General features: G+C 30.5%; 1 protein-coding gene across 3 annotated transcripts; it reads left to right on the forward strand.

The window, feature by feature from the left end:
• Positions 1-6,782: 6,782 nt before the first annotated feature.
• Positions 6,783-23,770, forward strand: LOC107444537 (lipoprotein lipase-like). 3 transcript variants are annotated; one of them, XM_087161618.1, is made up of 8 exons: positions 6,783-6,837; positions 9,251-9,385; positions 12,906-13,195; positions 16,564-16,710; positions 18,515-18,623; positions 18,727-18,840; positions 22,495-22,602; positions 23,482-23,770. In XM_087161618.1, the coding sequence occupies exons 2-8, from the start codon at positions 9,271-9,273 to the stop codon at positions 23,736-23,738; spliced, it is 1,140 nt and encodes a 379-aa protein (XP_087017744.1). In that variant the 5' UTR covers positions 6,783-6,837; positions 9,251-9,270; the 3' UTR covers positions 23,739-23,770. The 3 variants fall into 3 exon arrangements, with proteins under 3 accessions (XP_087017744.1, XP_071038744.2, XP_042911512.2); XM_071182643.2 differs by lacking the exon at positions 6,783-6,837 and adding an exon at positions 8,515-8,573; XM_043055578.3 differs by lacking the exon at positions 6,783-6,837 and having other exon boundaries at positions 9,072-9,385.
• The last annotated feature ends 2,363 nt before the right edge of the window (positions 23,771-26,133 follow it).

The raw sequence follows: 26,133 nt of genomic DNA on the forward strand, positions 1-26,133 counted from the left end.
ATATATATACTGTGTATATATATATGTGTATATATATATATATATATACTGTGGTCAACATAACAAATTGACCACTGTAAGTACAAGTTTTCATCAATTAAAATTGTGACCATTTTCTACTAACATTTTCAGACTTAAAAACACAGTTTAATACATTTTTATTAAATTTGAATATTATTTCAAAAAATTTGCTGCATTATCTTATGAATTTAACTATAATTTTGAACATGAAGCAATAAGTGAACCAGAAAAAAATATTGAAAATAAATTTAAAACTCTAAGTCTTACTGAATAAAAAGAAAGGATTTATTTACACGCAGCTCAATCAGATTTGGAGAAAACCTTGACGTTAAGCAATTTTTAGTTTCCAAAGATGCGTTGTAAATTGAAACTCAGTAGGAGAGGAACAATAGGAAAATTTGAATTTAAAAACAGGTAGGGTCAGAGAGAACAAAAGCATTATGGTCACGAAAAAAATCAATTTTGTGGGAGTTTTGAATAAAATTTGAATTCTAAATGCTTAATTTCAGTGGAAGAACGGAGAGTTAATGGTGCAATAGAAATCATTCTGTTAAGGAATTCAAAAGACATAACGAACTTGAACGAATTTTGAAATCACTGCTTCCATTATTTTTCATATTCCTGAAATATATTTATGCAAGACGTTGTTTCACAACCTGTTTATGCAGGTTTAAAATTTAATGACATTTTCAAAGCTAAAAATTTCAATCGCTACTGCATAGTATAAATCAAAAATCTAATACTATAAATTTATAAAAAAGAAATTCCTATTCATTTAAAAACAAGCATGTATTTAACTATTATTATAAGAAAATTTTACTTTCTTAAAAGGAATAATGATATAATAAATTTTTAGAAGGAAAAAATAATAATCAGTGGAAAAATTATAACAAAAAATGTTATCACAATATATCAAAATAATCACAAAACTAATAAAAATTTCCTTTCTCGAGTTGGCAACGGAAAATTTAAACAAACTGAGCTATAAGTTGGACAAAAATAAAAGATTATAAACGAACTGTTTTTAAACAAACTAACTGATAAATAGTTTTGTTTTATTTATACTTATTAAGTTGCACCGGTAACATCATTGTTTAGTGCTATATTATAGTTTAAGTAACATGCACACATCACAGGAGATGCATTTTATCAATGGAGATCAAATATCCTTTGCTCATTTATTTAACTTATTTTTTGCTTAAAAAATATTTTTTATCATACTACTTCTATTTTTATCTATTTTTTGCATTTTCTAACTTCTACTTTTGGGAAAAATATACTTGAGGGTGCCCCTTGACGAAATTGGCGACTTATGTTTGGCGCCATACTTGTTTGCCCGGAACGCCGTGGTAACCCACAAACAGGACATTTATATCTATTACTAATTAAACCTTCATTCATACACCAGTCAATCACTGTTTTTTTTCATTGTTATTAAAATCGTACAGAAGCTTAAGATTTATCTTATTGACAGTATTCATTTTTAGTACCAGAAGCAAAAATAACCTTACCAGCCGGTATCCAAAGTAGAACTAACGGATCTCTGAAAATAAATTTAAAAATTCATTTAAAAACACGCTAAATTCTAAACTAATCAGAATCACGATTTAACTCTAAGCCAATCAGAATCACGATTGGTTTTCAACATCGCCCAGTTTGGCGATCAATCGCGATCACAACTTGGCGGGGGCACCCTCAAGTACAGTCTACCCCTACTTTTCAACATTTAAAACTTTTTCTTTCATTTTAACACTTCTTTGGATTTACATATTTTACGATATTACCTGACAATAAAGAAATTAAAATTGTTGTATGTCCAAATTCTAAAATTTAAAATTGTGTATATTCCATGTTTTATTTGTTCAAAATGTCACTTCCAAGTAGCATTAAAAAGTGCACAAATTCAATCGTAATGAATTATTAATAAATCAAAGCATCCACCTGGTATATATGCATATTTTTTAGAAGGGGATAGAGCGCTCGCCTCCCAATGAGGTGATCCGTGTTTGAATCTCAGCGATGGTTGGTCAATACGCCCGGTTCGCACCGATCGACAGCAGTGCTGATATGTCCATGTTCCTATTGGAAACCACGAACACTATGATTTTTAAGAGAAAAGTAAAAAAAAAATTGAATGCACCCTGCATACGTCATTTTATTACTCCATTAAAGCAATAAATAAAAACAAAATTGTTACTAAGGAATTTAATTTTTAATTCCCTAGTAACAATTTTGGAAGAATATGTATTTAGTTATTATTTTGTGTATGAGTGCAGAGAAATTCAACAATTTTAGAAGAATAAAATTGTTGAATTTCTCTGCACTCATACACATAATTGCTACTAAGGAATTTAATACACAAAATTATTACTAAGGATTTTAATTTTTAATTCCTTAGTAACAATTTTGGAAGAATATTTATTTAGTTATTATTTTGTGTATGAGTGCAGAGAAATTCAACAATTTTAGAAGAATAAAATTGTTGAATTTCTCTGCACTCATACACATAATTGCTACTAAGGAATTTAATACACAAAATTATTACTAAGGAATTTAATTTTTAATTCCTTAGTAGCAATTTTAGAAGAATATTTATTTAGTTATTATTTTGTGTATGAGTGCAGAGAAATTCAACAATTTTGGAAGAATAAAATTGTCGAATTTCTCTGCACTCATACACAAAATTGTTACTAAGAAATTTAATACACAAAACTGTTACTAAGGAATTTAATACACAAAATTGCTACTAAGGAATTTAATACACAAAATTGTTACTAACTACAGAATTTGAGAATACTAAATGTAGTTTATCTACTAGAATTTAATTTATTCTAATTAAACATAATGTAAACCTTATATACGTACTTCAGTTTCTTTTGCATCTTTAATTACCAAACTTAGTGCAAATGAAGTTATCATCCGCAAGAAGGGAACTTGTAAAGATCTGAATGTATAAAGAGCTAACTAGTTTGTTTTATAAATGCTAATTGTATTCAGCTCAAAAGATTTTAATCATTTTTTACCACGTTTATATTAAATTGCCTTCGTGTATGTCTGTTCGGGTGGAATTTTGTAATCGATTTTAAACTAACTTCCCGACTAGCTAGAGACTTTAAATTTGGCACATAGTTCAGAATTCATAGCATGAAAATGAAGAGAAAGAAGAAATACAAAGTAAAATTAAATTAAAATTAAAGAAAAATTAGTATTTTCGCGATTGTCTTTTGTTGTCGATTCGATTATTTCGAATTAGTGTCACATGTCAGTTGAAAAGTTTTGTGTACAGTGAGTGAAAAAATTGAGATTCTAGAAGTGAGTACAAAAAAAAAAAATAATAATATTTTTAAAAACCACGTTTTTTGTTGTGGAGAATCTATATTATATAAAACGCTAATTCGTATGTATCAATAAAACCGATGATATTTCTTTTCTCGCTTTGGCAACAGTTTTCATTTTTAATTGATTGGCTTCGGCGGGGAAGAGCACGTAGTGAGCATCATATGGCTAATCTATATTATATAAAACGCTATTACGTTTTAATCGATAGACTTCGGCGCGCAAGAGCACGTAGTGAGAATCATATGTCTAATCGGGTGAATTCTCATCGAATTATCAAAAAATTTCTCACAAAATTATCTTCATCGAAGCCGATGCTTTACATCCGGCGTTCAGTACTATTTCATATTGTTTTACAGCACATGGTTTTAGCCCTCTGGTGGGAAAGACTTTAAAACAAAACTTACAACAGTCACTTTTCTCAACAACTGAAATTTAGAATAGTGTGATTAAGAAAAATATGTGAACTGTTTGCAATTTCAAATTAATATTGAAATGCACAGGTTTAGAATTTTCTACAGTGAAAAGTTTTTGGAACTTCAGTGTTCAAAAAAGTATACAAAAGCTAGACGTTAAGAACGTATCCAATGAGCGAGTAAAGCGAGCATCTGATTGCAAAGCAATCCGAAATGAACTGCGAAAGCAGTTCCGAGGGTTGGCGAGCGCCAGCGAGCAGGGGGCGAAGCCTCCTAGTAATAATTAAAAAATAAAAATTTGAAAAGCGAAAAACGTGGGGCGCATGAAATACATAACAGTACATATACACATACATATACACATTTTCTTACTCATGCATATGCACAGCCACATACACATCCACATATACATCCACATACACATATGCATATACACAAACATATTCCACATACGCATCCACATTCAGATGCAATTACAATTACAGATATACATGCACATATTCTCATGAGCACACATACACACACTAATATAGCATTACTGTTATATATTTCATGCTCCCCACGTTTTTCGTTTTTCAAATTTTCATTTTTTAATTATTATTCTCCACTACAAAAACGTGGTTTTTAAAAATATTATTTTAATTTTTTTAATTTTTTTTATTAGAGATGGTAAACATTCTTTCAACACTTTACTCTTATTAAATATGAAAAAATTGAATTGTGATTTAGCTGAAATGGCACCTGATCAATAATTTATTGCAAATTATATTATCAGCACGTACAAGTTGAACAACTATTACACTTTTATGATTCAACTAAATCTTTATCCAATATATAGTTATTCACTAATATGGAGTTTTAAGCCATCACAGTTGTAATACTTTCAGATAGGAAACTAGTCATGTAAAAAATTTATTTTAGTTCCTTTCAATTTGATGTGAATTCATTTTTATAGCTGATTGATATTATAAAAATATTTCACATTGTACATTCGACTAAAGTTTGATTATCAATTTCATCTAATTTTTATTGATATAGATATAGTTGTTAAAGAAATTTTTGTGCATTAATGTATGTTATCACTTAATAAGTAGTAGAAGTCTTGACTAATTGATTTCCAAATAAAATATAAAAATGGAATGTTTTCACTATCAGCTTATTTTAAATGTTTTCCTGATAAGTAAAAGATTTATTTTTATTAATTTCAATATTGTGGACGTTAATATGTTCGTTAAATTGTTAATATTCCATTTTTAAAGATTCTATTTCTAATAATTTCGTTTTACTATTTAATTTTTTTATTATGATATTTCTGTTGCGTTATTTATGCTAGAATTAAAAACCATTGGTTTAAAATCGGAATGAAAACAAACATGTTCCCACAGCAAGTAATCATTTTAAATAATCCGCTGATTAGACATTTAATAATTCTAACTCCGCACTTTGCTTGTGTCACAATAACATTCCACTTGATTTACTTTCATTTATTTTTTTATTTTTGATATAACTTATATTGTTTACGTTTATGTTTAATAGCATGGTTCATTTCCAGGTAAGCAACGAATGATTTATTTTTCTTTCAAGTTTATATTAATCAATTTAATGACTGATTTTTTTAACTTCCAATCATAAATCTCAATCAATGTTTTTGCATACCGTCACAGCAAGTCTAAAAAAGTAATAGCTTTGAGTACAAATTTCAATTTACCTTGAATTCAAATTGTTTCTAGAAATTTTTTTTCATTTTTTTTATTTATAACTTATATTGTTTACGTCTATGTTTAATAGCATGGTTCATTTCCAAGTAAGCAACGAATGATTTATTTTTCTTTCAAGTTTATATTAATCAATTTAATGACTGATTTTTTTAACTTCCAATCATAAATCTCAATCAATGTTTTTGCATACCGTCACAGCAAGTCTAAAAAAGTAATAGCTTTGAGTACAAATTTCAATTTACCTTGAATTCAAATTGTTTCTAGAAATTTTTTTTCATTTTTTTTATTTATAACTTATATTGTTTACGTCTATGTTTAATAGCATGGTTCATTTCCAGGTAAGCAACGAATGATTTATTTTTCTTTCAAGTTTATATTAATCAATTTAATGACTGATTTTTTTAACTTCCAATCATAAATCTCAATCAATGTTTTTGCATACCGTCACAGCAAGTCTAAAAAAGTAATAGCTTTGAGTACAAATTTCAATTTACCTTGAATTCAAATTGTTTCTAGAAATTTTTTTTCATTTTTTTTATTTATAACTTATATTGTTTACGTCTATGTTTAATAGCATGGTTCATTTCCAGGTAAGCAACGAATGATTTATTTTTCTTTCAAGTTTATATTAATCAATTTAATGACTGATTTTTTTAACTTCCAATCATAAATCTCAATCAATGTTTTTGCATACCGTCACAGCAAGTCTAAAAAAGTAATAGCTTTGAGTACAAATTTCAATTTACCTTGAATTCAAATTGTTTCTAGAAATTTTTTTTCATTTTTTTTATTTATAACTTATATTGTTTACGTCTATGTTTAATAGCATGGTTCATTTCCAGGTAAGCAACGAATGATTTATTTTTCTTTCAAGTTTATATTAATCAATTTAATGACTGATTTTTTTAACTTCCAATCATAAATCTCAATCAATGTTTTTGCATACCGTCACAGCAAGTCTAAAAAAGTAATAGCTTTGAGTACAAATTTCAATTTACCTTGAATTCAAATTGTTTCTAGAAATTTTTTTTCATTTTTTTTATTTATAACTTATATTGTTTACGTCTATGTTTAATAGCATGGTTCATTTCCAGGTAAGCAACGAATGATTTATTTTTCTTTCAAGTTTATATTAATCAATTTAATGACTGATTTTTTTAACTTCCAATCATAAATCTCAATCAATGTTTTTGCATACCGTCACAGCAAGTCTAAAAAAGTAATAGCTTTGAGTACAAATTTCAATTTACCTTGAATTCAAATTGTTTCTAGAAATTTTTTTTCATTTTTTTTATTTATAACTTATATTGTTTACGTCTATGTTTAATAGCATGGTTCATTTCCAGGTAAGCAACGAATGATTTATTTTTCTTTCAAGTTTATATTAATCAATTTAATGACTGATTTTTTTAACTTCCAATCATAAATCTCAATCAATGTTTTTGCATACCGTCACAGCAAGTCTAAAAAAGTAATAGCTTTGAGTACAAATTTCAATTTACCTTGAATTCAAATTGTTTCTAGAAATTTTTTTTCATTTTTTTTATTTATAACTTATATTGTTTACGTCTATGTTTAATAGCATGGTTCATTTCCAAGTAAGCAACGAATGATTTATTTTTCTTTCAAGTTTATATTAATCAATTTAATGACTGATTTTTTTAACTTCCAATCATAAATCTCAATCAATGTTTCTGCATACCGTCACAGCAAGTCTAAAAGAAAAATAACAAAGTTTTAGCTTGAATTCCAATTGTTTCTAGAAATTAATTTACTGTATTATACTTTTTATTTAACTCGTAACTCGTTGATATGATAATTCGTCGTCGTTAAAAGTTAACTTAGATTCTCCAAAATAGGATTTCTGTACTAAATTGAGCTGTAAGTTTGGAGCGAAATTTCATTCACTTCGAAATTTCATTCGATTGTAACATAAAATTTTAATATTTTCAAATTTTATATTAAAAGATTTTTAAGAAATAATTCGTGAAAAGTAGACTGATCTACAGCATTTTAAAAATGATTTTACATGCGTGATTTTTCAGTAAATATAAAAAAGATATAAAAACCTTAAATGCTTATAAAGCGAAATGTTTCATAAAAATACCACAAAAATATTATCACTGTTCTTTTTAAATTTTAAAAACAGTTTTTTTATGGTAATTTATACAGTTTTCTTAAGAACTCAGCCATCAAATCCTAACTCAAAATTTACAGTGATCTATGAAATCACACTGTGTTCTGTGATCTAGCCCTGAACTATTTTTTAATAATATTTAAAATTGTGAAATATCTGGAAACTTATAATCCGAGAAACAAAGTTCTATTTATATAATCTAACAAACCATGGAATAAATAAAATATATTTGATGGAATAGCAAACTAAAATGTGTCATGACAATAAAAATAAAAGTATGACTAAAAACATTAATACATTCTCTGTTTCTACTTAAATTTAATAAATTCTCTGATTCCAATTTTAAAAAAAAATCCATATTTACTAAAAGGTTCCCATTTTACTTTTTCATGGTTTATTTCACAAGTTCAATCCACATATATGAAAACACAGCAATATCTGCCAACATTTGAAACGCATTTATATTAAGGAGAATTATCGTTTGCTTGTCAAACGAAACAAATTACTTTAAAAAAAATATTTTCTAACAAATTTATATTTATGAGTATCAATGTATTAAAGATAATTTTATTTAGAAGTGGAACATAAATAAATATAGGAAGAATTCAGTTAGTTTTCGATCATACAAACTTTTACAGTTTTATTTTTACTTGTTCAAAATATTGAGATATTAAACAATAATATTGTTTTTATCGTTAATTATAATATATCGTTTTCTTTTTCCATAAAAAACATACTTTTCATAAAAAACATTTTATTACTTTAGATTGCTTCAGAAAAGAAATCATTTTAGAAATGACATTCTAACAACCTAACATAAATAAAAGAAAGAAAATACTAAACTGTATTTTAAGCAAAATATAAAAACTACATTAAATGCACGTAAATTAAAGCGTGTCGTGCGCATTCTTTAGAATTCACTTAAGTGATTCAGTTGCAGCAAAAGTAATTTTTCGTCTTATATAACCTTTCTTTTTTTCAATTAGCACTTAGTAAGATTCTAGTAACATTATTTGAAAAACTGAATTTCTATTGTTTTTAATAGTTCATGTTTGTACATTAAATGTTTGTCATGTTTGTCATGTTTGTACATTAAAACATGTGCATTTATTTAAGCTCACCAAAAGTTAATCGGAAAGTAAGTCGAAGTCAAAGTTGTTGTTTTTTACCAGTAACAACAAACATTTTAGCAAGTGTTGCGAAATATGCTTATGACGATGCAGTATTTGATTAAAATTATAAGACTTTCTATTGTTTTTAAATTCTTTATGTTTGTAAAAAATTTTTTAAATTAAAATTACCGTGATTAGAAATAGTTGTAATACACAAGTAACTATTTAAATAAAGAGTATGTTTCCAGAGTTTCAAAACAGAAGTCGCTAAACTGGTTTCAGGTATAGATCAAAACCGAAGTCGATAAACTTTTAAAAAGAAGAATGAGCAATTGTAAGATGTTTACAAACTAAAAACAAATACTCCTTTTATTTTGTTTTTATTACTTTCTGATTTTAGTATATTTTTTTAAATAGAGCAATTTTCTTAAGTTTTTCAAATACAATTAAGAAACAAAAACCTTTATTGCATGTTTTTGCTCGATAAGCCAGTCATTTGTATTGTTATAGGAGATTACTATAGCACAAAAATGCCCATTTCATACGTAATAAACCTTTTACTTGTAATGTCTTTTGTGCAAAGTTTCCCGACCATTGAAAGAACAAAAGGTTGTAGTGATATGCCTTCATCAGACTATAGTACAGGTTAGTAAATATACTTTTCTTAATGTTGTTTTCATAAAATCTTTTAGCTTGAAATTTCAGAAATACTATTCTTTTATTGAATCGTGTTATGTTAACTATTCTGATATAACTTAATTATTGTCCCACATCATTTATCGTCATCTATTTTTTATTTAGTAATATATTTGTCACATTTACAAAAATACTACAAATAAAAGTGCTTAGTAAGTGAAAAGTCGTAAAATATTCGCTGTCCTTATAAGGAGCAACTTAACCAATTTGTCTCTTACTTTTAACTATATCAGACTGTTTTTTCCTCCGTCTTACATTAACAAAATGTCTAAACTGTTTTTGAAAGGATATCAGCGCTTGCTTTTTGAAACTTTTAAGTCCTTCATACACTAAGTACAAAGTTGTGGTGATAATTACTGTACATGGTAATGCCATTTCAAGTAATAAAAAAACATAATTCTGGTTAATAAAATCAAAATATGCGTTATTTAAACCATTAATGTGGTAATTTTTCTGTATGGTAAAGTATAGTAACGATTTACCAGTTATTTTGGTTTTCAAAACTATAGTTCTTATTAACACACATTTAGTAAAAAAAAATACAAATCTGAAAAGTGAATTTAATCGAATAAATTATTTCTATTCCATGCTCTTAGGTATCATGAGAATTTTGCTAGATTTAACCTCATTTGCTAAATTTTATCATAAATTATAAAACTATATTTTATTATCAATTTTGCCAAAATGCTTCGGTAAAAATTATTGAACTTTGTGATAGCCAGAAGCGCAGTAAATTTTAACATATTTTGGTAGTTTAACCATATTTTTGTTTTCTCAGTATATTTGCAGACTCTGTTGCTTTCGCACATAGGATGCTTGTTTTTTTATGGTATTTATAATTTTTGATTAAATAAATGTTAAACACTAGCCTTTTGTATATTTTACTACTTACTAATGAATTCGAAAAAGAAGAAAAAACGAGAAAAGTACGCTTTTAAAAAAACAATACCTGTAATCAATCTCTCAAAACAGAGGATTTCAAGGAGTACATTACACAGTCTGTAATTTTCACTTTAAATATATTTTTTGAAGCCCTTGTAAAAATGAAGTTTCTTTATTTTCAATGCGCTAACATTTCCCCCCCTGTGTTAACATTTCGTCAATTCAGGCACTTACAGGGCAGATTTGGTGGCCACTCTTTTAGGGGCACCATATAGGTGGGCCAACGTTGCTCCCTCAATAAGGACAAATTGTACAGAGAATGAAAGAACGTCCATGCCATGCCCGGGATTCAAACCCAGAATCTTTCTGATGCAAGGTCAGTTCTCTGACCCCTTTGCAGTCCGGTCGGCGTGTGTAAAAAAGAAGTAAACATAGAGATTAGAGGATGCAAATTTATATTTAAGCGAGGAAAAACGAGAAGCATTATTCTAATATGACATATTAACAGGGGAGTAAGATTAAAAATATCAAAACCTTCTTGATGACTGAAGTAAATTGAAAAAAAGTGAAAAGCAATTAGTAAAAAAAAAAAACTTCAACCCTTTCAAGACTAGTGTTCTTCTTTTCCAATCAAAAGGCAAATTACTACTTTAATCGATCGAAGTAAGGTAGAAAATAGCAATATTCTGTCAAAATAAAAAAAATAGCAATCTGAGTGATTAGGACGGAGTTAGGACATTTGTGTCTCACCGGGTTTTTTAGACGGACCACATTTGTCATTACGATTACAGGGTATATATGTCCCGGAGAGGCCGAACAGTTTAAGTTTCCTTCGGGAATTAAACTGGTTTAAATATTAATAATCTTTCTTTACTCAATAACAATTTATTAGATTAAAATAACAGCAGGGAGAGAAGAAATAGACAATACCAACTATCATCTATCAAATACCTCAAGATTGAATCAAGTTAGCATGTCTTATATACTACTGAATTTATATTTAATAATCGTAGTGGTAGTTACTCCACAATATTCCCCACCAGAATTTTATAAGGGATAGAACTCGATGAACGAATACCACCAGTTGCCGTATTTGCGAAAGACCGAGAGAGCTGTGTTAAGTTCACCGAATTTTGAGTTCTTGTGGCGAGAGCTGTATTAAGTTCACTGACTTTTTTTAGCCTTAGTTGAGAGATCTGTATTAAGTTAACGGTTGTTTATGTAGTCTCTCCTGTGTTGCTAGTAGCAATCGAGTGTTTATAGGATTCCCGTTGCGTGTAGATGCGACTGAGAAGCAACAGCGCGAGGAGGACGATGACGCAATCACAAATAGCAAGTCAACTGTTCAATGAGGACCATCCAGCGAAGTGGGCGCTACTTTCAACGTCCGGGTCACTAATGTGGTGAGAGTAGAAATCTACCTTTAGAGAGACCTTTATCTACCGAAAGGTAGCTCAAGATCAAATAGGGTTAGCATGTCTAAAATACTAGTGAACTGATGTTTAACCGGTTAACGCCCAGCGTCATATATTTAGGACAGTTCCTTTTTTCAAAAACATTCATTGTGGTGGAAAAATTTATGTAGCATTTTCATTTATCTGGGTGAATTAAAAGATTCTCAGATACCACAATGATTTAGTTATTTCTGATTAGATCTAGAATTATAAGAAGGAAGTACTTTAAGATCTATCAAAGACTTTTTGAATGCCCTAACAGTAGAAAAAACAATTAATTTCGAAAATATATTATACCACTTTTTCCATAAAACCACTTTTTGTAACATTTCAATACATAAATTCGGGACAAAACGGGTTAATAATCGAAGAGGTAGTTACGCCACATAACCTTCTCCCTCGCTTCAACAATAATTCTTAATCATTAAAGTTTAAATGTTTTACTTCATTTTTAACAAGGACTCTAAGTAAATATATATTAAGAGCGATGAATACTTAACACCTGCATAATCTCAATCATAGCTAACATAAGACACCTTAAAAAAACTGCTGTCATGCAGCAACTAAAATAGAAGAGTTAAAAATTCAATGCAATCTTTTTTTTTAACTATTCAAACTATTAAAAGAGATTATTTAGAATTATTTAAAATTTTTTGAATTGGGTATAATATGAAAAAAGCACAACTACTTCCACTTACTAGGAATAACATTTACCTTTTAGTTTAATTAATAAACTGAGTTTTAAATATGCTTACTAAATTCATAAACTTCGGTAAAACAACAACTTAAATTATTTCCAAAGGAACTAGACTAATACAATTCCAACCTGGCGAGTAGCGACTTATAACAAGACACTTCGTTTGATGCTTTTACTTGTTGCTAGAAATCAGGTTCGCAGAAAATGCTATTTACTAGTTAAATTTAGTAGGAATAACACGATCTGCGACGTAGGCTATAGTATACCCAATTAAATCACCTGCGTTCCTTAAAAGATTGCCATAATTTTGCAAGCCACTCTTTTAACTGCATCATAATAACTGACTCTTCTTATGTAATAAAATTAATTTAATGCAATCTTACTTTTTTTACAATTTATTTTTATTCTTTTCCCTAATATCTATATTTTTAATTAGATACCGAAGATTTTTCTGCTCAAGAGATAATAGATGACATCAAAAGTTTCATTTCTAACTACTCACAAAGATTCACAGAGATGAACTTGTTCATCAACGAACATAAGAATAACACTAGATACTTGGATATTAAATACTTCTTATATACACCCATGAATCTCAGATCTCCATATTCTTTGAGACCCACTGAAGAGTCTTTATCAGGTAGTAACTTCAACCCGTCTTCACCAACAACAGTTATTGTTCATGGATACTCAACAGTTGTAGATCTAAACAACAGTACTTGTTCTGTGAGTATTATTTTTTAAATTATTTAATTAACGTTTTTATCCGGTCCGTCATACGTCTGTGATAATGGAATATCATACAATTGGGTACTTGCACTTCAAGAAGAAGACCCCCCATACCCACACATGTGACTTATGACGTCAACGCCAGCTAATCTTTAAGTTTCTCTACATAAGTTAGAATGTTAATTAGCGATAAGTAAATTAAATGCACAGCCGTATCGCACATCGAATTAGTTGAAATATAATTCTTTCTCGCCCACTTCTTTCACTTAACTTCGATTTATTATTTGTTTACGCATTTTATTGTAACCGTGATATATTTTTGCTTTGCGTACCTTTTCAACTTCGGTGCATAATTAGTTTGATTATGTTCCGCACTGCTTCCTGCCTGTCTTTGCGTTAAGTGAAAAATATACAACTACAAATATATAACAAAATAAATAAACACAAAAAGATATAATTTTTTCATCAGCCCACACGATTACATACCCTCCAACTGCTACGGAATTTCCGTAGTTTCAGAAATCTTCTTTTCAGACGGTAGCAAAATTAATGTCTTAATATTTAAAAAAAATTAATTTTAGCGTAACTTGTCCACTATTACTTATAAAAGTGCACGCCATATGGCTAGATTCTTAAGTTCTGATAAAAGTTTTATGATAGATCCATTTTCTTTAAAAATTTCTACTTTGGTTCGCTACCACTAGAAAGAATTATTTTCAAAATCCTCATAAGTTGGAGGGTATGCGATTACATCCGCAAAAAAGAGTGCTTTCTGATATTGTATCAATATAACCAAAGCAAAATATATTAATACAATAGTGTGAGGAGCACTCAAAAAACTTTTTTACGAAATTACAACAAAAAAACTAGAGCACAATATTCTTTTTTTCCCCAGTTGTTTGTCATTTTTTTATTATTATTTTTCGTCCCCCCCCCCTTTTTTTCATCTGTCTGTTATTTTCCTTTGTTTTATCTTCATTTTGAACTTTATTTATATTTAATAACAGGGCTACATCCCTGTTATCATTGTTGTATTCAGCTTTATAATGCAGTCAAAAGCCATAATACGTTACAAAAAGATTTATTTAAAGATAGGCTGATGGTTATAGCAGTTCACTTCCCCACTCTACAAGGGAGGGGGTGTGGACGAAACTCCGGATGATTCCGGCAGATGTTTATTGGAACACATTAGTCAGCAAGAGACATGCGAAAACCATCGGTCCCGCATTAAATACTACGGAGAATGATGTAATTAGGTTCCAGTCGTACATACCATTGTAACTCTACGCATTATGGAAAATCATTTAATGCTTCCTAATATGGAAGCGAAAGAGGGAAAGATTCTAAAAATAACTCCTCCTTTGAAACATAAATCTAATTATAATTCAATGGTATGTTTTCAGCCTTGAATTCCCAAAATAGAATATCTCTACTCTTACTCTTTAACAAAGACATTATATAAATTATGTTTTCATTTCTAGTAGTTGTGATTTTAAGTAAAAGTGAAAACTAAACACGTCATGTTACGTATATATTTTTTCTTAAATTTTGCATTAACTATAGTTTAATCAACGATAAATAATAATTTGCATTGCTTCATTTATTATGATTAAAAAAAAAGTAAAATATGTATTTTGTAAATAGCATTATTTTGACTTACAAAAGTAATCTTATAACGTCCAACAATATCTTCAAAGTGTTTTTAGAATGGGACGTTTACTATGTCACATTGTGTTTAAAAATTAAACACAATGTGTTTTACTAGTTAAAAATGTTTAGAATTACTAATAAATTATGCAAATCAGGTGTCCTTATCACGAAATCAATGACGGTCAATCAGAAATCAATATCAATAACAGTTTTTTTATAACATTTCCACAAAATCAAAAATAATTTATCCTTTTAAGGAAGCCTTATTCAAGAGATCCCCTGACGATCCTAATTTAAGCTTAACAGCATTCTGGGAAAACTGTTAGTAAAGTTTCTAAAAGAACATTCGAAACTCACTGTTTACGCTTTCAATTATTTAAAAAATCTAGGAGGTTCCTACACGTGCCTGCTACGCTTACCAAACCCTGTAATTGGTTCGCATTTATCATTGTTTTTTTCCTTTAAGAAACAACATTTTCCACTAAAACGGAGAACATTTTATTGACAAAATATACTTTTTTTCGTAAACAACTAGTGTATGTAAAACATGTCTTATGATTACTCCAATTAAATTAATATTATTTTATAGATATATTTAGAACCCTTTAAATAGAAAAATGAAATTAGTCAAGAATGTACATCACACTGCGAATAAAAAATATTTGGCTGAAAATCGGTTAAATAGTCGGGCTTATAACAATTCCAATAGAGAACAATATTTATCTCTCTCGCATTAAATTGTTTATTTTTAAAAATTTCAATGTAATTGTTACAATTAATATCTGGCAGCAATTTATCTCTCTTCTTGTTACTTTAGACATCATCACATGCACAATCTTACAAAATAAAGATCTCGAGAGAAAAAATTAATTTTCTTACAATAATGAATAAATATTCAATATTTGAAACAAAATGATGAGAAAGAATTGAATTAAAAAGCACGTAAATCATTAATAACTTTAGAATAAAGTGCAATTTTAAAATCATTCTCTAGCTAAGTTAATAAATAAAAATCGTACTTTAAATTTCAACAGCGTAGTTGCATTTAAGCGGGCAACAGATCAGCTCGCGTGGTATTTTTATTACAAGTTTAACTGTTAATAATTTTCGAATGTTAATTTTTTTTAATTTTATATTATTCCCTGTAAATTTTTATACACACTTTCGTAATTGTAAGTTTCTAAGCTTAATAACTTTTGTGCATGTAAGGAAAATGTAATATGAAGTAGAAAATCTATAGCAGCGGCTGTGACGTTTACGGTTTTAAATATAAAGAGAAAATATTTCCGCTCAACAATCACTGCCGGAAATCTATGCTCTCAGTATATAAAATTGGATAGGTAAAACAATGTGTTTTCGAATATCTTTAATATCAATTTTTACTTTACCAATTTTTTTTAATTTTCCTGGAACACTGGACAGCTTTTCCAAATTTGACCTTTGGACAACAAAAGCTAGGTTTGTTACATGCAATAAAGCGCACGAAGTTATACAACTTTGTGCGCTTTATTGTAATTGTTATGTTTAAGTTAATATGTTTCATTTTTGTAATTTCAGTATGAAAAAAAAAATAGATTAAAAACGCTCCATTTCACTCAAGATTTTTTTATAGTTATAATCTAAAAGAGAAATAGTAAAGATTTTATCGGTTATTTTAATTGGAATAAATAAATTGGAATACTAATTGGAATATTTTAATAAAAAAATATTTTCAGGTTATGAAAGATTATTTGCTGCAACGTTCCCCTGCCAATGTTATTATAATGGATTATACCAAGTATTGTCAAGGTCCGTATACGGAAGCAGTCAAGTATAGTTATTTAGTGGCACTGAATCTAGTACATTTCGCGCAGTTCATTGCGGTATGTTTTCTTGCAAATTTTTATATCACTCAAATATTTTTCACTTTTATTTTCACTATGAGCTAAAGAATTGCCTCCTGCCATTCTAAATTGGTTTTGTATTTTTAGCCGTATTATATATACCTTTCTCTTGCATGTGCAATGCGCAAAAAATGAAATGAAACACTCTGAATGACTTTCGATATAATGATCGGATCTTCATATACTAGAACTCAATCGTAATGGTTTGAGGAACTGACCTCAAATATACATAAAAAAAATAGTGATTTTTTGATAATAAGGTATTTATCAGAAACTTCCTGCCTTTTCCCCCAGACTTAATCCGCAATAAAATGTTGGGGCTATCTCCTGTATAGCTGTATATACCAAAAAATAACAGTTTACATTTGTTGCCGATTTGAAGGCTGCCATTATTGATACCTAATCGTGCCAATGTCCTCTAGATTTTATTAAATGACGCGCCACTTCATTTATTTCAAATCATATATAAGAGCCGCGATGGCTCAGGGGACAGAGCTTTCCCTTACCAATGAGGCGAACCGGGTTCGAATTCCAGTCGATACGAATTCCGTATCTGGCTTGCACTGACCACAATGCTGACGTGAAATATCCTCAGTGGTAGACGGATCATGGGTTAGAGTCCCCTTGCCGTCAGTCTAACATTGGGAGGTTCTCGTAGTCATAGCCAGGAGTTCCCTTGCCTTCTGGATTGGGTTCAAAATTAAAAGGCTACGGAGTTGAACATTAGTAGTCGTAAACCCATAAAATTGGGTTTGCTGTTCAACGATGGTTATAAAATAAATTAAAATCATACATAAATATTATCGGTATTAACTATTAAAAGTAGAGGTTTTATTTCAGTGGGAGACTCCCTGTCCCTGTTTTTCTACTTATTCGATTTTTTTCCGTCCTCCCAGATGTGGTAGAAATTTAATTACTTCTTATAAGAAAAGTGTTTGGATATAGAATTGCTTAACATACGTGTTATATACATGGTATAGCAATGAAGACACCTCTTAGCCGCAGCAGCGCCACTTTGCGGGAGATATACCGCACAAAGAGTCTGGTTTTACAATCTGTCATTGTAATCATCTTTCTATAATGCCCAATTAACCAGCTTTGAAGTTAATTGTCTTATCTTTCAAAAACTACTAGACATCACCTCGCTCCAACATACATAATTGGTTCTCATTGGTTTTTGCGTCCAGTTATAGCACAAAGTTAAAATGACTTTATTTCATGGAAATCCTCGAGCCGGGCAAGCTTGACTCAGCCTCTCATCCCTTCAGTGGGTCGATAAATGAGCATGCTTGGGAACTAAACACTGGAGGTTCCGCTTTCGGCTGATCACCTAACTGGAACATCTGCTCTTGCACCCCAGAGCCCAAGGTCAAGAAAACTAAGATGGGCACAGTAGGCCTTGGCCCTCTATGGGCTCTCGCGTCACTGAGTTTAGTTTAGTTTTTTTATTTAATCGAACATACTAACACTATAGTTCAAAATTTTATTCTTTAATGTGCCAACCAGACTGTGTAGTGGTCAGGGAACTGATCTCACATCCGTTCTGGGTTCAAATCCCGGACAAGGCATGGATGTTCTTTCATTCCCTGTACTATCTGTGCATATAGTGGGAGCAACGTTGGTCCCCCTAATATGGTGCCCCTGAAAGAGTGGCCTACAAATCTGCCCTACTAATAACTGGATGACTTGTGTCAATAGGGTGGGCATTAGAAAAAAATTTATTAATATAATTGATGCACATAATTTTAATAAAACTAGTTTTAATAAAACTTCCTTTTTTTAGGAACATTCTTTCGCACCCATCGAGCAATTTCATTTTATTGGGATAAGTCTGGGAGCACAAGTTTCTGGAAATGCTGGACTACTCATTCCTAACTTAGGAAGAATTACAGGTTTGTATTTTATTTTTGAATCAAATGATTTATTAATATGACAAACAGATTTTTTTCGAACAAGTTTTCAGGTACTTGTTTTTCAATCATTCTTGTATTTCAGGATTGGATCCCGCTGGTCCGCTCTTTGAGCTGTTTCCAACTGATTACCGTCTCAGTTCAGAAAGTGCTTTGTTTGTTGACGTCATACATACAGGAGCTTCGTCATTTCCGTTTGGTAAAATGCTTTGTTTAAAAGAAATATTTATTTGAAAGTAAAGTTGAATTTGAAAATTTATTTCAATCACCAATGTCAAAGAAACTGATTTACGGAGAAAGGATGAAGTAGTATTTTAGAGAGGAACATTTATTGTTAAAGGAATATTTCATGAAATTTATCTTTCAAATTAATTTAACTCATCAAATTGATGATGTTTTTAATACAACTGTAAACAAAAACAAATCTTGAGCTCTTTACATTCACGACTTTCCGTTCAAAAGTTAACAGCTGTTAAGCCTATTGTGGGAGGCGATGTTTCAAAACAGGTAATTTTGTTTTCAATAAAAGAAATAGATAAGACTTCTGAACTAAAATCTGCAACATTTCGTAATATGTTAAGGATATTAAGTAATTTCGGTGAGTGTGAAGAGAAAATTTGTTTTAGTTAATTAAAGATATATGATTAAAAAAAAGGCACCATTATTGTTATATTTAGAAAGAACTCACTTTTTTGGCAGTTGTGATTTGTCTTCTTTTAACTTGTATATTGCTATTTGTTCTAGTTTCAAGTGCACCTTGTGCTTTGTGGTTGTGATGCAGTGGTGTATAATGCGATTGTTTGCATATATATTGCGTATTGTGCGAGCTAGACCCGTGACCAGACGTGGACTTTACGGTTAAGGGTTTTGCAAACCTAGGTACGTGTCCACGTCTGGAAGAAAAGAAAAAAAGTTGCAAGTGCACCGTGTTTTTTTTTAGTGTTAGCATTTAATTAGAGTAACGAGACTTAGTTTACTTTGAAAATTGTGATTCAGAACAGAGAATACATTCTACACAGTGAACACATAGTGCCATATGGTTTCAAAGTGCACCGGATATAGTAACAGGGAAATATGGGAAGTAAAGAGCTACAGCGCATAGTGTAGAAAGCACCATCCATAAAAAAATACAACGCGTAAGGCCTTACACTGAGTGAAATGAATCAGAACGGAATTGTGTATCAGCATTTTTGGTCAATCCGGAAAAAGGCTTCGAACCGTGCTTCATGCTATTAAATATTTTAAAACATATAAGTATTTCGCAAAAAATAGAATTAGGTGGATCGGAAAGTAACGTCGTTTCGGCGCTTTAAATATTCGTTAGTCTTCTAAACCAATTCATTTTTTTTTTCGATTCGGCAATGAAAAGTTGCTTCTAACGAGGATGAATTAAAAATAAAATCTTGATAACAAATATCACCACCTATTAGTTTCAAAGCTCAGTAAGAAAAATTAAAAAATAACAATTTTCTGTCTTGTAATACTATAAATTCACTATCATTGATATATTGCATAATTATCGTTGAACAGTCGATTCATATTGGAATTGCAACTACTAGTATTGAACTTCGTAGAGTTTAATCTACAAAAAACAAAAGCATCAGGACAAACTCACCTTGATGGAGGACTTCTTAAGTAAAACTAACCAGCATTTGAACAGAAACAATTTGCAACAACAACGATTTGCCGGACGGCAAGGGGGTTCTCACTCAGTTTTCGTTAGCAATAACCATATCGCCTCCATATGCGAGCAGGGTCAGTATATAATCTGACCAGTAACAGACCTAATTCGAACCCTGGTACACCTGATTTGGATACGTGAGTCATATGCCCCGGGACCATCCCTGTCTTTAATTTTGATATGACATTAATAAGCTTACTAAAGAAGACGTTACGTAACATTTTTTATAAAGTCAAACATTTCATGTTTAAGATCGGTTGTAAGTTATGGTGTTGTGCATTCTAGATTAAATATTCTGAAATTCAGTACACTTCTATTTAACATTTTCATCCAAAAATTTCCCGGAGTGGACTGATCGTTAAGACACGGTTCCCATCAGATCACCGAAGTCAAGCATCACTGGCTGCGGTCAGTGTGTGGGTAGGTGACCACTTGGATCAGTCTGCGTAGGGACCGAGGGTTTGCGGTATTGGTCCTCGTTAAACTGTGCTACCGTAAAGTGCTCGACTTCGCGTGCAGGTCGTCGGGCTACCGAAGCGGGGATGCCATCCCCTCTGCAGAGGATCAAAATTGTGATGGCATGTCTTCGGATCATCCTCTGGGATGTTTCGCAGACCGTCGCCAATAGCCCATTGTGCAGCTCCAGTGCGACGTAAATGAACAACAAGAACAGCAACAACATCATCCATTAATCTCTTCAATTATGGACATATTGACAGATAGTAAATAAACGATTTCCTTTTTTTTTTTGAGCATATGTAGGATGTTCTGTAATGACAGCCCCTTAATATATATTTTTAAAATCCTAGTCAAATGAAGTAAAAAAAAAAGCTTTTAAAATAAATTATAAATGTTATTATTTAACTGAGCAAAAATCAAAAACGCTATCAAGAAAATATCTAGCATATTCCTACTTTAAAAGGCGGTATAGAAAATATCAAAACTTGTTTAATTACCAGAAAAAATAAACAGAAAAGAGTTGAAAGGCCATAAATAGAAACACTACCAGGTTTTATTAAGCGATTTGACAGGTTTTAGTATACAGGGTGTTTATAAAGTCCCGGACCCATTTTGATGTCTAATAACTCATAAAATAATAAAGATAGATTAAAATTAATAACATAAATGGTTAGATAGACTCAAAAAGTTTCATGACCCTTGTCAATGAACTTCCACGTGTGCCCCCTTTCGCACGGAGAATATCAAGTCGATAGTCAATTTTACGCCAGGTAGCGGCAAGCATGTCGGCATCCACAGTGCAGAATTGCGGTAGTCATTCTAGCTTTTAGGTCATCAATGTTCGGCACGATCCTCCTGTAAACATTGTCCTTTATAAATTCCCAAAGAAAAAAGTCCAGCGGCGTTATATCAGGTGATCAGGTGACCGAGTCATTGGGCCTTTCTTTTTTACAGAAAAGATGGTCTCATCAGTCGTATACTTAGACATGTTGGAAAACTTCGCATTTCCACAACTAGAAGAGCTTCAGCCACATGTCTTTTTGCACCAAGATGGTGCACCATCTCATTGGGGTATCATCGTTCGTAGTTCTTCGAATGACCATTGTCCAGGAAGATGGATTGGGCGAGGAGATCCAATTTCTTGGCCACCCAGATCACCTGATATAACGCCACTGAACTTTTTTCTTTGGGGATTTATAAAGGACAATGTTTACAGGAGGATCGTGTCGAACATTGATGACCTAAAAACCAGAATTACAACCGCAATTCTGGACTGTGGATGCCGATATGCTTGCCGCTACCTGGCGTAAAATTGACTATCGACTTGATATTCTCCGTGTGACGAAGGGGGCACACGTGGAAGTTCATTGACAAGGGTCGTGAAACTTTTAGAGTCTCTCTAACTATTTATTATTTTATGGGTTATTAATCATCAAAATGGGTCCGGGACTTTTTAAACACCCTGTATTTCACACTTCAGATTCGACAGATTTCGATTGAGTTTATTTTTTTTTATCGTCTTCGTCAATTTTGACTTAGTTATAGAAAATGTAAGGACTGTCATAACTGACCAACCTGAATTTAAATTTGATAAGATGTGTTCACTATTTTACAAAATGTAATTAGTATGCAAAAAAACAAATAACAAAATAACAAACAATAATTGTTTACAGTTACAAACACTTGTTTATATGATTTTATGTCTTGTCTCAGGAATGGGTATACCTCAACCTGTCGGAGATGTGGATTTTTATCCCAATGGGGGAAAATATCAACCTGGCTGTAATGCAACAGAAAACGTTACATCCAACACCTCTATTGGTAAGTTAGTGCGTAATTACATGACAAGTTGACAAATTAATTGTTGTTTTATTGTAGTTTTGCATTTAAAACACTTCAAAATAATTCTTAATTTAAATTAGTTAAGTTAAATAACACCTAATATCTCTTCGAAAAACAAGTTAATTTTTGATGAAATATTCAAATTTTTTTTATTCAGCTTTCCAACTGTCAACTGCTTTTAAATAATTTCTCTTTGCTTCAAAAATATTATTGTTTGCTTAATCGGTTAATTAGATTGATTAGTTAGAAATTTTTATAAATGCATAAAATTAAAAAAAAATTGGAAAACAAAACAATGAAAAGATATAATTTCGTCTTCAGCTCACACCACTATATCAACAAAATAGTGCTTTCTAATATTACATTGATGTTGCCAAATAAGAAAAATATATCAAGACAATAGTGTGAGGAGCACCAAAAAACAATAAACCGATTCGAAAATAAAACAGAACAAATCAATCAAGGTTATGGATGGATATTTATGGATACATATATATATATACCAAGAATTGATGTTTCTAAAGAAACGAATAAATCTGAAACTATCTTCAGATGGACCTCTCTACGTCCAGAATAATATTGTTTTGAAGAAACCTACATTGAAGATGATAGAATAAAAAATAATTGGATCCAATGATTTTAATCAGTTCTTTTTTTTTAATTCTTTTTATTTATTTACTTATTTTGCGTCTGCAATAATTATTTCCTCGCCATCAGCATCAAACATCTTCACTTTTAAATACAAATAAATAAAAACTAAAAAATTGACTTCATGAATTGAAAAAATTTTGGTGAATTGGTGAAATTTTTTTCTAAAAAAATCCCCAATGATTACTTTCTGTTTTTTTTTCTTCCCAGGTATAGAAATGGTAAATGCCATCCATTGTTCCCACCGTCGAGCAGTATTCCTCTTTTTGGAATCTTTTTGCAATGACGAATGTCAATTTATTGGAATAAGCTGTAAGAACTACGAAGATTTTCAAAATGGCGCTTGCACTGAATGGAATTCTGCAATATCTACTATGGGAATAAACGCCGAGTGGCAAGAAGATGCGGCGCCAGAAACACAATTTCATTTGGATACTAATTCTAAGTTTCCATTTTGTATAAATTAGAATAAATACAAAGAAGTATATTTATTTTGGAACTCTTGCATAGTTTTTGAGATATAAACAACTTACAATATTTAGAGATCATTAATGCATGGGAATTGAATAAATTATTGATTCATTTATTTTTTGCTCGGCTATCCCGTGTTGCGTAGTGTAGATTGAGTCATCTTTTGATTTTTCATCCTGCTTATCATAAAATAATTTTTCATTACAATCCCATGAAAATTAGATTTTTATTTTTTTTAAATACGTGTTTTTCAATGTTTTAAGTTAGGGCTGGAATAGACTGGTTGATAGAGCACTGGGCCTAATACCAAGAGGTTGTGGGTTCGATCCCTGCCGGCAGAGGACTTCTGGTGTAGTAAATGGTGGCTGATGGAAGTTAAATCTGTGGTGTCACAAAGTACTCCATGTTCCCATTACAAGTCATACCTCTCAGGATATTGATTCAGGAGTTTCTTTGTCTTCTGGATTGGTTCAAAATTACAAGGCTACGGAGTTGAACATTAGCCGTAAACCCATAAAATTGGGTCTGTTGTTCAACGACGGTTATAAAATATAAAATAAAATGTTTTTAATTGAATAATTGTTTTCGCTCTCTCTACTAATTACATTCTTCCTAATTACTAATTTCTCTTTTCGAGGGCATCTAATTGAAGACTTTGCTCGGTGAATAAAAAATATTTAACTAACTGTGAATAACAAATATTTAAATAACTGTGAAAAACAAATATTTATCTGACTGTAAATAATAAATATTTAATTAATCGTGAAAAACAAATCTTTAACAGTGAATAACAAACACTCACCTAACTGTGAAAAACATATAAGGTAAATAACCAGTGAAGGAAGACTTAAGCTTCGCCTGCCTTTTATAAAATCATATTAATTTCAAAATTCGTAATTTTAGTTAAATGACAGTGTCAACATATTTGTTACTAATTGCAAATTATGTAAAAAAATTGTAGAGAACTTACATAATATTGTTTTAAAGTTTTGGAGGTTCAAATAACAAGTAGTAAGAAGACCAAGTGAATGAACACCCAGTAAAGGAACACTTAATTTTGTTTTTTTTTTAATGCTCTTTATGAATTTATAAGCCACACAAATATTTAAACACAAGCCTATTCTTGAAATTATAACATATAAATACTTGGAAAATGTTGACTTTTTTTGCAATCATGAATTGAAAATTAAAGTGTCAACATATTAACACATATTGTTCATTCACTGGGAAATCCATGCCCAGTAAAGGAACATGCCTGTTCCCTCACTGGTTAGAACAGAGATCGCCAAAGTGGTCTATATAGACCCCCAGGGGTCTATTTAACAAAAGCGGGGGTCGATCTGAGCCAGGGGGTCGAATGGGGGTCGAAGAAAAACAGTTTTTAATAGGCAAATCACACATACCTCATTGAGTAAGTAAAATTTGTGAATTTTTTTATAATTGACTTAATATCAGTTTCTTTATCGAACATAAATCAATAAACATACATTTATTTATTCGGGTGAAGCAGGCATTTATGTACCAGCGCGCGGGCACGAACTCAGCACTTCTGGTTTATAAGTCATATACATATGTGTGCTTGTCCAAATGTCACGTGTGACGAGCATTGACGTTACAAACGGAAATATCATGTGCAGTTTCAGCTATCTTTGCAAACTGTGAACAGTGTTGAATATTTGCAGTGTCAATATTATAACTTTTATAGTTTTGGATAATTAGTTATTGTTTCGATAAAACCATTCGTTTTGTCTAGATATCAATTTTAATTATTAATACAACTAAAAAAGAAGGTAAGCAATAATAATATGGATTAATACTGCCCGCGACAAAACTATAGCACACTTTGTATTTTTTTAGGAAAATTACAAACTTTTTGAAAATATCATTATTTTAATCTGATGTGTGTCTTTAACTGTACTTAAGAATAACAGTTTTGTATGAAATAAGTTTAATTTAATTTCCAGTTAGTTGTAACCAGTAAAGGAACACTTGTTCCTTCACTGGTTTTTCATCGTTTGGTGATCCAGTGAATAAACACCCCCTTATCTCAGTACTTTGTTATGCTATGATGCGTAAAAAAAATAAAACGTAACTTCAACAACTATATTTTGAATTCTCTTTTTCACAGTGAGAAAAATAAAACTATTACATACAATTAATTCCACTTCAAACATATAAATACAAATATTCACCTTATAATTTTTTCAAAGAAGCAAGGTGTTGCAGAGATAATAACAAATTCAAAAAATTTTCCAGAGAAGTCTATTTGACCAAGTAATCTAAAGCATCGCTAGATGACTTCCTATTGTTTGGCAGTAAGCTATTGTTACCAATCAATCTAAAGAAAAACTTTCAAATTCGTATTTTTAATCAATATATATGAAATGTTCC

The sequence above is a fragment of the Parasteatoda tepidariorum genome, chromosome 4 (genome assembly GCF_982258835.1).
Source record: "Parasteatoda tepidariorum strain Cologne lab strain chromosome 4, Ptep-v5.0, whole genome shotgun sequence".
Classification (NCBI taxonomy): Eukaryota; Metazoa; Arthropoda; class Arachnida; order Araneae; family Theridiidae; genus Parasteatoda; species Parasteatoda tepidariorum.